At 48.9% G+C, this 12,500-nt stretch overlaps 2 protein-coding genes across 2 annotated transcripts in view; one reads left to right on the forward strand and one right to left on the reverse strand.

Annotated features, from left to right (window-relative positions):
• The window catches only part of oxct1a (3-oxoacid CoA transferase 1a), a 39,700-nt gene that overhangs the window by 9,464 nt on the left and 17,736 nt on the right, over positions 1 to 12,500 (reverse strand). Inside the window, exons 11-13 of the mRNA XM_066658844.1 lie at positions 12,309 to 12,357; positions 12,057 to 12,129; positions 9,022 to 9,097 (exon numbers count right to left, since the gene is read on the reverse strand). Coding sequence (XP_066514941.1) covers positions 9,022 to 9,097; positions 12,057 to 12,129; positions 12,309 to 12,357 — 198 coding nt within the window. The remainder of the gene's footprint in view (positions 1 to 9,021; positions 9,098 to 12,056; positions 12,130 to 12,308; positions 12,358 to 12,500) is intronic.
• LOC136682360 (putative uncharacterized protein DDB_G0286901) lies at positions 2,246 to 8,797 on the forward strand (the record flags this gene model as incomplete). Its single annotated transcript, XM_066658849.1, has 5 exons — positions 2,246 to 2,302; positions 2,597 to 2,686; positions 2,770 to 2,832; positions 5,956 to 8,091; positions 8,612 to 8,797. Coding segments are annotated over 5 exons (2,532 nt in total), but the record flags the coding sequence as incomplete, so codon positions are not given.

The raw sequence follows: 12,500 nt of genomic DNA on the forward strand, positions 1-12,500 counted from the left end.
ACAGAGCATACACACACACACACAGACAGTACACACTCTCACACAGAGTACACTCACAGACAGTACACACTCTCACACAGAGTACCCTCACAGACAGTACACACTCTCACAGACTACACTCACACACACAGTACACACTCTCACACAGAGCATACACACACACACACAGACAGTACACACTCTCACACAGAGTACACTCAGACAGTACACACTAACAGAATACACTCACAGACAGTACACACTCTCACACAGAGCATACACACACACAGACAGTTCACACTCTCACAGACTACACTCACACACACAGTACACACTCTCACACAGAGCATACACACACACACAGACAGTACACACTCTCACACAGAGTACACTCAGACAGTACACACTAACAGAATACACACACAGACAGTACACACTCTCACACAGAGTACACTCACAGACAGTACACACTAACAGAATACACACACAGACAGTACACACTCTCACACAGAGTACACTCACAGACAGTACACACTAACAGAATACACTCACAGACAGTACACACTCTCACACAGAGTACCCTCACAGACAGTACACACTCTCACACAGAGTACCCTCACAGACAGTACACACTCTCACACAGAGTACCCTCACAGACAGTACACACTAACAGAATACACACACAGACAGTACACACTCTCACACAGAGTACACTCACAGACAGTACACACTAACAGAATACACACAGACAGTACACTCACACTCACAAACAGTAAACTCTCTCACAGACAGTACACTCACACACAGTACACACTCTCACACAGAGTACACTCACACTCACAGACAGTACACACTAACAGAGTACACTCACACTCACAGACAGTACACACTCTCACACAGAGTACACTCACAGTACACATTCACAGAGTACACTCATACCCCCAGTACACATTCACAGAGTACACGCCCACACACAGTACACATTCACAGAGTACACATCCACAGAGTACACCCCCAGTACACATTCACAGAGTACACTCACACACAGTACACCCACAGTACACATTCACAGAGTACACTCACACACAGAGTACACATTCACAGAGTACACCCACAGTACACATTCACAGAGTACACCCACAGTACACATTCACAGAGTACACCCCCAGTACACATTCAGAGTACACCCACAGTACACATTCAGAGTACACCCACAGTACACATTCACAGAGTACACTCACACACAGTACACCCACAGTACACATTCACAGAGTACACTCACACACACAGTACACATTCACAGAGTACACACCCAGTACACATTCAGAGTACACCCCCAGTACACATTCAGAGTACACCCACAGTACACATTCACAGAGTACACTCACACACAGAGTACACATTCACAGAGTACACCCCCAGTACACATTCAGAGTACACCCCCAGTACACATTCAGAGTACACCCACAGTACACATTCACAGAGTACACTCACACACACAGTACACATTCACAGAGTACACTCACAGTACACATTCACTGAGTACACTCACAGTACACATTCACTGAGTACACCCACAGTACACATTCACAGAGTACACTCACACACACAGTACACATTCACAGAGTACACCCACAGTACACATTCACAGAGTACACCCACACACACAGTACACCCACAGTACACATTCACAGAGTACACTCACACACACAGTACACATTCACAGAGTACAGTCACAGTACACATTCACAGAGTACACACACAGTACACATTCACAGAGTACACACACAGTACACATTCACAGAGTACACACACAGTACACATTCACAGAGTACACACACAGTACACATTCACAGAGTACACACACAGTACACATTCACAGAGTACACTCACACACACAATACACATTCACAGAGTACACCCACAGTACACATTCAAAGAGTACACCCACAGTACACATTCACAGAGTACACCCACAGTACACATTCACAGAGTACACCCACAGTACACATTCACAGAGTACACCCACAGTACACATTCACAGAGTACACTCACACACACAGTACACATTAACAGAGTACACTCACAGTACACATTCACTGAGTACACTCACAGTACACATTCACAGAGTACACACACAGTACACATTCACAGAGTACACCCACAGTACACATTCACAGAGTACACTCACACACACAGTACACATTCACAGAGTACACCCACACACACAGTACACCCACAGTACACATTCACAGAGTACACTCACACACACAGTACACATTCACAGAGTACACTCACACACACAGTACACATTCAGAGTACACCCACAGTACACATTCACAGAGTACACCCACACACACAGTACACCCACAGTACACATTCACAGAGTACACTCACACACACAGTACACATTCACAGAGTACACACACAGTACACATTCACAGAGTACACACACAGTACACATTCACAGAGTACACTCACACACACAGTACACATTCACAGAGTACACCCACAGTACACATTCACAGAGTACACCCACAGTACACATTCACAGAGTACACACACAGTACACATTCACAGAGTACACCCACAGTACACATTCACAGAGTACACCCACAGTACACATTCACAGAGTACACCGACAGCACACAGTACACATTCAGAGTACACCCACACACACAGTACACCCACAGTACACATTCACAGAGTACACTCACACACACAGTACACATTCACAGAGTACACACACAGTACACATTCACAGAGTACACCCACAGTACACATTCACAGAGTACACCGACAGCACACAGTACACATTCACAGAGTACACTCACACACACAGTACACACACAGTACACATTCACTGAGTACACTCACACCCACAGTACACATTCACAGAGTACACCCACAGTACACATTCACAGAGTACACCCACAGTACACATTCACAGAGTACACCCACAGTACACATTCACAGAGTACACCGACAGCACACAGTACACATTCACAGAGTACACCCACACACACAGTACACCCACAGTACACATTCACAGAGTACACTCACACACACAGTACACATTCACAGAGTACACCCACAGTACACATTCACAGAGTACACACACAGTACACATTCACAGAGTACACACACAGTACACATTCACAGAGTACACACACAGTACACATTCACAGAGTACACACACAGTACACATTCACAGAGTACACACACAGTACACATTCACAGAGTACACTCACACACACAATACACATTCACAGAGTACACCCACAGTACACATTCAAAGAGTACACCCACAGTACACATTCACAGAGTACACCCACAGTACACATTCACAGAGTACACCCACAGTACACATTCACAGAGTACACCCACAGTACACATTCACAGAGTACACTCACACACACAGTACACATTAACAGAGTACACTCACAGTACACATTCACTGAGTACACTCACAGTACACATTCACAGAGTACACACACAGTACACATTCACAGAGTACACCCACAGTACACATTCACAGAGTACACTCACACACACAGTACACATTCACAGAGTACACCCACACACACAGTACACCCACAGTACACATTCACAGAGTACACTCACACACACAGTACACATTCACAGAGTACACTCACACACACAGTACACATTCAGAGTACACCCACAGTACACATTCACAGAGTACACCCACACACACAGTACACCCACAGTACACATTCACAGAGTACACTCACACACACAGTACACATTCACAGAGTACACACACAGTACACATTCACAGAGTACACACACAGTACACATTCACAGAGTACACTCACACACACAGTACACATTCACAGAGTACACCCACAGTACACATTCACAGAGTACACCCACAGTACACATTCACAGAGTACACACACAGTACACATTCACAGAGTACACCCACAGTACACATTCACAGAGTACACCCACAGTACACATTCACAGAGTACACCGACAGCACACAGTACACATTCAGAGTACACCCACACACACAGTACACCCACAGTACACATTCACAGAGTACACTCACACACACAGTACACATTCACAGAGTACACACACAGTACACATTCACAGAGTACACCCACAGTACACATTCACAGAGTACACCGACAGCACACAGTACACATTCACAGAGTACACTCACACACACAGTACACACACAGTACACATTCACTGAGTACACTCACACCCACAGTACACATTCACAGAGTACACCCACAGTACACATTCACAGAGTACACCCACAGTACACATTCACAGAGTACACCCACAGTACACATTCACAGAGTACACCGACAGCACACAGTACACATTCACAGAGTACACCCACACACACAGTACACCCACAGTACACATTCACAGAGTACACTCACACACACAGTACACATTCACAGAGTACACCCACAGTACACATTCACAGAGTACACCCACAGTACACATTCACAGAGTACACCAACAGCACACAGTACACATTCACAGAGTACACTCACACACACAGTACACACACAGTACACATTCACTGAGTACACTCACAGTACACATTCACTGAATACACACACAGTACACATTCACAGAGTACACTCACACACACAGTGCACCCACAGTGTTTATGTGTGTATTTTTATATCGTGCGTGTTTTCGCAACTCTGCACTGAATAAACAGCTACACATAATGAATGAATGAATGTATGTGTGTGTATTTTTATACTGTGTGTGTTTAAGCACTCATTAACAGAAAATTATGTCTGATGCCTAGCCTTTTGGCCCATAGCACATTAGCCCTGCCCCTTCGTCCCATAGCACATAAGCCCCGCCCCTTCGATTTCCACACATCATGCAGCAGCTGTTACACTGCCCCCTAGTGGCACAGATGCATCTGAGATTCTGTACTTTAAACATGGCTGCCCCTGTGAGGGAGGGCCCCCTCTATGGAGCACAGACCTCATTCAGAGAAGGTCAGAGCAGTTGGAGATTTCCTCTTGTGTGAGATGAGCTACAAATAAACACTTTAATACACACCTTACTGATGGTTTTTTTTGTTTTTTTTTAGAAACGACAGACAGCAACTTTAAAAAGAGCGTTCAGTTCTCAGAAGAAGAGACACTGGGAGACGCTGAGACACTGGGAGACGCTGAGAGACACCTCTGAATCCAGAGCAGAAGGAGAAGAGCGGCCTGAAGCTACGTTTTATAATAAAGGCTAATCAGCACAGAGCTCATTTACATATATTTGCATTAAAGTCTCAGTCTGTTTACGTCTGAGGGAAAAAGAGAGGCTCTAATTACAACACAGACCTGACAGAGCTCAGAAATAAAACACAAGTGTGTGGAGGCTGCTGGTGCTGAGCTGTCTTTGTCTGATGAAGGGAACCAAGAGGAGATTAGCAGGTCATTAGCGCTGTTAGCGAAGCTGCTTTTCTCCTGAAATAAGAGACGAATGAAAAGAAGATATGGAGCAGCTCCAGAGAAATAACCTTCACCAAAACTCGATCAGCTCCGGGCTGCAGGCGTCCGTCAGAGAGACTCTGCTATAAATAACACTGCAGGGGGGGAGGGGGGCTGACAGCATCGCCACGGCGACAGGCAGCAGAAGAGCATCTCCAAAAACCTGCTGCTAGCATCCGCGCTCATTACCGAGCACAGGCAGAGCGTGAGGGGCCGGCGGCGATGTTCAGAGATGCTCTTCTGCTGCCCGTCACCGTGGAGACATCAGCATGGTTGGAAACCTGTGGATCAGCATCAGCACCAGTTTTAATATCACTGTCAGAAACTAAACAGATCTGGAACCATCATTAATCTGTTATTAGGGTTACACCCATTTAAGGACTTCCAGGTCTGAACTGCAGTTATATATCAACAACATAAACAAGAACTGTAAAACATCTCCAAATAAACAGGTGTCTTTCACAGTAAAATCTGACTTTTACAGATGAAAATTGTTTGTGACATCACTGACTGCACTTTTCCACCACTCCACATTCCACCATTTCATTATTCCACCATTAATAACAACAATGCACCCCTTAATAACAACGACAATGCACCCCTTAATATCAACAAAAACGCACCCCTTAACAACAACGACGCACCCCTTAACATCAACAACTACGCACCCCTTAACAACAACAACAACAACAACTACGCACCCCTTAACATCAACAACTACGCACCCCTTAACATCAACAACTACGCACCCCTTAACATCAACAACAACAACAACGACGCACCCCTTAATTTCAACAACAACGCCGCACCCCTTAATAACAACGCCGCACCCCTTAATAAGAACAACGCACCCCTTAATAAGAACAACGCACCCCTTAACATCAACAACTACGCACCCCTTAACAACAACGCCGCACCCCTTAATAACAACGCCGCACCCCTTAACAACAACGCCGCACCCCTTAACAACAACAACAACGCACCCCTTAACAACAACAACAACAACGATGCACCCCTTAACAACAACGACGCACCCCTTAATTTCAACAACAACGACGCACCCCTTAATTTCAACAACGACAACACACCCCTTAACAACAGTGCACCCCTTAACAACAACAACAACAACGCACCCCTTAAGAACAACAACGACGCACCCCTTAACAACAACAACGCACCCCTTAATAACAACAACAACGCACCCCTTAATTTCAACAACAACGACGCACCCCTTAAGAACAACAACAACGACGCACCCCTTAACAACAACAACGACTCACCCCTTAACAACAACAACAACGCACCCCTTAACAACAACAACAACGCACCCCTTAACAACAACAACAACGCACCCCTTAACAACAACAACAACGCACCCCTTAATAACAACAACAACGCACCCCTTAATAACAACAACAACGCACCCCTTAATTTCAACAACAACAACGCACCCCTTAAGTACAACGACGCACCCCTTAACAACAACAACAACAACAACAACGCACCCCTTAACATCAACAACGCACCCCTTAATAACAACAACGCACCCCTTAACAACAACGCACCCCTTAATTTCAACAACAACAACGCACCCCTTAAGAACAACAACGACGCACCCCTCAACATCAACGACGCACCCCTCAACATCAACGACGCACCCCTTAACATCAACAACGCACCCCTTAACATCAACAACGCACCCCTTAACAACAACGCCGCACCCCTTAATAACAACAACGCACCCCTTAACAACAACTACGCACCCCTTAACAACAACTACGCACCCCTTAACAACATCAACAACAACGACGCACCCCTTAATAACAACAATGCACCCCTTAACATCAACAACTACGCACCCCTTAACATCAACAACTACGCACCCCTTAACATCAACAACAACAACGACGCACCCCTTAACAACAATGACGCACCCCTTAATTTCAACAACGCCGCACCCCTTAATAACAACGCCGCACCCCTTAATAACAACGCCGCACCCCTTAATAACAACAACGCACCCCTTAACATCAACAACTACGCACCCCTTAACATCAACAACTACGCACCCCTTAACATCAACAACTACGCACCCCTTAACAACAACAACAACAATGATGCACCCCTTAACAACAACGACGCACCCCTTAATTTCAACAACAACGACGCACCCCTTAATTTCAACAACAACAACACACCCCTTAACAACAGCGCACCCCTTAACAACAACGCACCCCTTAATTTCAACAACAACAATGCACCCCTTAACACCAACAACAACAACGCACCCCTTAATAACAACAACGCACCCCTTAATAACAACAATAACAACGCACCCCTTAATTTCAGCAACAACAACGCACCCTTTAACAACAACAACAACGACGCACCCCTTAATAACAACAACGCACCCCTTAATAACAACAACAACGCACCCCTTAATTTCAACAACAACAACGCACCCCTTAAGAACAACAACGACGCACCCCTTAACAACAACAACGACAACGACGCACCCCTTAAGAACAACAACGATGCGCCCCTTAATTTCAACAACAACGACGCACCCCTTAATTTCAACAACAACGACGCACCCCTTAAGAACAACAACAACAATAAAGTATAAAATTCTACATTTAATGAATAATAATATAATAACACCACAGACTAAGAGACTGAACCTGTGCTGTTAAACACACCTCACTGATCTCAGATCAGTTTCTGGAAACAGCTGGTGGATCAGAGCTGTGTGTGAAATCACTCTCCAGGCTAAAGTGTGTGTGTGTGTGTGTGTGTGTGCACATGCATTTTTGTTTCTCCCCGAGGGGGTTTGTGCAAATCTGAAGGCTGGTTATTTCCAATTTCTCTTTGATGTGAGTCAGTGACACTGAGGCAATTGACCTCTCTCTCTCTGCCTCTCTCTGTCTCTCGCTCTCTGTGTGTATCTCTCTCTCTCTGCGTGTTTCTCTCGCTCTCTGCCTCTCGCTGTGTGTGTGTCTCTCTCTCTGCCTCTCGCTCTGTGTGTGTGTCTCTCTCTCTCTGTCTCTCGCTCTCTGTGTGTGTCTCTCTCTCTGCCTCTCTCTCTCTCTCTGCGTGTTTCTCTCGCTCTCTGCCTCTCGCTCTGTCTCTCTCTCTCAAAGACTGCGCTGATAATGAACCGCTTTGTGCGGCGTGTTCTACACGGACGATTTCCAGCTCCACGCTGTGAGACCATCTTGAGCTTTAATGAGAAAAAGTGGAGAAAACCTGTCCATCTCCACGGGGGGGAAGAGGAGCGTTCACAGCCCACTCAGTCCGGACAGAGCCGGAAATATACTCCATCATAAACATAGTAATAGAAAAAAGAATAATGAAACCATTTGTGATGTGCTTTCGAAGCAAAAACAATAAAACAATAATGTGTAAGGCAATATACAACAGTAAATTAATGCAAAACACAGATATTTGTAAAGTTTTATATTAGAAGGTAATTCCCAGAGTCCCACAGCAGTTTTTATACATCATCACCCTGGTCCCTTTTCCTTTAATTTGATCTGAACAGGACACTCACAGGGATCATCCAGTTAGCGAGGTCACCGTATCTGGACACCTGCATTGCCCCCAGCATCGTCAGATTAATGTGGCCCCTGTCAACATCAAACAACAAATATAAACCATTAATACATAACACAACAGCTTAAACACTGTCCGAGTCAGTGTGTTTATATTCCTTTAACAAAACACTGAAAAACAATAACACAACTCTCATCTTTACACTGTCACAGGTCTTCACAATGATAGCAATACACACGCTGACTCAATTCATCCTCACCCCGATCTCAATACCGACGCCGACCCTGGTCCTCACCCCGATCTCAATACAGACGCCGACTTGGGTCCTCACCCCGATCTCAATACCGACGCCGACCCTGGTCCTCACCCCGATCTCAATACCGACGCCGACTCGGGTCCTCGCCCCGATCTCAATACCGACGCCGACCCTGGTCCTCACCCCGATCTCAATACCGACGCCGACCCTGGTCCTCACCCCGATCTCAATACCGACGCCGACCCTGGTCCTCACCCCGATCTCAATACCGACGCCGACCCTGGTCCTCACCCCGATCTCAATACCGACGCCGACCCTGGTCCTCACCCCGATCTCAATACCGACGCCGACCCTGGTCCTCACCCCGATCTCAATACCGACGCCGACCCTGGTCCTCACCCCGATCTCAATACCGACGCCGACCCTGGTCCTCACCCCGATCTCAATACCGACGCCGACTCTGGTCCTCGCCCCGATCTCAATACCGACGCCGACTCTGGTCCTCGCCCCGATCTCAATACCGACGCCGACCCTGGTCCTCACCCCAATCTCAATACCGACGCCGACCCTGGTCCTCACCCCGATCTCAATACCGACGCCGACTCTGGTCCTCGCCCCGATCTCAATACCGACGCCGACCCTGGTCCTCACCCCGATCTCAATACAGACGCCGACCCTGGTCCTCACCCCGATCTCAATACCGACGCCGACCCTGGTCCTCACCCCGATCTCAATACCGACGCCGACCCTGGTCCTCACCCCGATCTCAATACCGACGCCGACTCGGGTCCTCACCCCGATCTCAATACCGACGCCGACTCTGGTCCTCGCCCCGATCTCAATACCGACGCCGACCCTGGTCCTCACCCCGATCTCAATACCGACGCCGACTCGGGTCCTCACCCCGATCTCAATACCGACGCTGACTTGGGTCCTCGCCCCGATCTCAATACCGACGCCGACCCTGGTCCTCGCCCCGATCTCAATACCGACGCCGACTCTGGTCCTCGCCCCGATCTCAATACCGACGCCGACTCTGGTCCTCGCCCCGATCTCAATACCGACGCCGACCCTGGTCCTCGCCCCGATCTCAATACCGACGCCGACCCTGGTCCTCGCCCCGATCTCAATACCGACGCCGACCCTGGTCCTCGCCCCGATCTCAATACCGACGCCGACCCTGGTCCTCGCCCCGATCTCAATACCGACGCCGACCCTGGTCCTCGCCCCGATCTCAATACCGACGCCGACCCGGGTCCTCGCCCCGATCTCAATACCGACGCCGACCCGGGTCCTCGCCCCGATCTCAATACCGACGCCGACCCTGGTCCTCGCCCCGATCTCAATACCGACGCCGACCCTGGTCCTCGCCCCGATCTCAATACCGACGCCGACCCTGGTCCTCGCCCCGATCTCAATACCGACGCCGACCCTGGTCCTCGCCCCGATCTCAATACCGACGCCGACCCTGGTCCTCGCCCCGATCTCAATACCGACGCCGACTCTGGTCCTCGCCCCGATCTCAATACCGACGCCGACCCTGGTCCTCGCCCCGATCTCAATACCGACGCCGACCCTGGTCCTCGCCCCGATCTCAATACCGACGCCGACTCTGGTCCTCGCCCCGATCTCAATACCGACGCCGACTCTGGTCCTCGCCCCGATCTCAATACCGACGCCGACCCTGGTCCTCGCCCCGATCTCAATACCGACGCCGACCCTGGTCCTCGCCCCGATCTCAATACCGACGCCGACCCTGGTCCTCGCCCCGATCTCAATACCGACGCCGACCCTGGTCCTCGCCCCGATCTCAATACCGACGCCGACTCTGGTCCTCGCCCCGATCTCAATACCGACGCCGACCCTGGTCCTCGCCCCGATCTCAATACCGACGCCGACTCTGGTCCTCGCCCCGATCTCAATACCGACGCCGACTCTGGTCCTCGCCCCGATCTCAATACCGACGCTGACTCGGGTCCTCGCCCCGATCTCAATACCGACGCCGACTCTGGTCCTCGCCCCGATCTCAATACCGACGCTGACTCGGGTCCTCGCCCCGATCTCAATACCGACGCTGACTCTGGTCCTCGCCCCGATCTCAATACCGACGCTGACTCTGGTCCTCGCCCCGATCTCAATACCGACGCTGACCCTGGTCCTCACCCCGATCTCAATACCGACGCTACATTCCTCACCCCGATATCAATACTGTTTGAGATTGTGTTGGTTCTGAATGACAGACGATTACAGAATTTACAGCTCTCCATTGGCTTCTCAGCAATAATCACACACACTCTCTCTCTTTCTCTCTCTCTCTGAGTGGGTGGAAAAGAAATAAAACCCTCTCTGGAGGAAATCGATCAGGACCCAAACACACCTCACTCTTGGCCTTTAGAGGACAGAGCCCTCACTCCGGCGCCAAACACCAGCAGAGACCCTGAGACCCTCAGAGACCACCCCCCACAGACCCCCACCAGTGGGGTCTGGCCGCACATAACATCTTAAGGGTGTAATTAGCAGCTTGGGGGCAGCTCTGTGGAGGACGGAGACACATTCTTTACTCAAACACACTTGTACAAACAGTAAATAATACACACCCAATGCCTCTCTCACACTCAAACACACACTTTCTGTTCTCTGTTTCTCTTTGCTCTGCCACTCTCTGATGGAATGGGACAGAACTGTAGTTTTTGTGTGTGTGTTAATGTGGACGCAGGGGAGGAGGTGCGTGTGTGTGTGTGTGGACGCAGGGGAGGAGGTGTGTGTTAGACTCTCACCCTCGGATCATGGCGAAAGACTCGTCGCTGGAAAAGTACGAAGCTCCAGGAAGAACCGTCACTGTCTCCTTCCCTGAAAACATCAACACACACACACACAGCAATTTGACGTTTCTCCAGCGGGGGGGGGGGGGGGTTAGTGAGGGGAGGAACAGGGAGGTGGTTGTAATGTTTTGGCAGATGGAGGCATTTGATTGATGTACTTCATTAAAAAGGTTAAATGCAGAATCAGAGAATAATCAGAACTCTCACCTGCGTTGATCAGATCAGCGTCCACCTCCTCGACTGTAGGATACGGTCCCTGCGCACGCGTGTGTGTGTGAGAGGGAGAGAAACAGAACAGGGGTGTTAACCGTTACGTCGTTTAAACTCATCATAAACACTGTGACAGACTCAGACTCGAGACTCTCTTCACATTTTACAGAAGATCAAAGGCTTCATGAT

This window comes from Hoplias malabaricus, unplaced genomic scaffold (assembly GCF_029633855.1).
Source record: "Hoplias malabaricus isolate fHopMal1 unplaced genomic scaffold, fHopMal1.hap1 scaffold_93, whole genome shotgun sequence".
Classification (NCBI taxonomy): domain Eukaryota; kingdom Metazoa; phylum Chordata; class Actinopteri; order Characiformes; family Erythrinidae; genus Hoplias; species Hoplias malabaricus.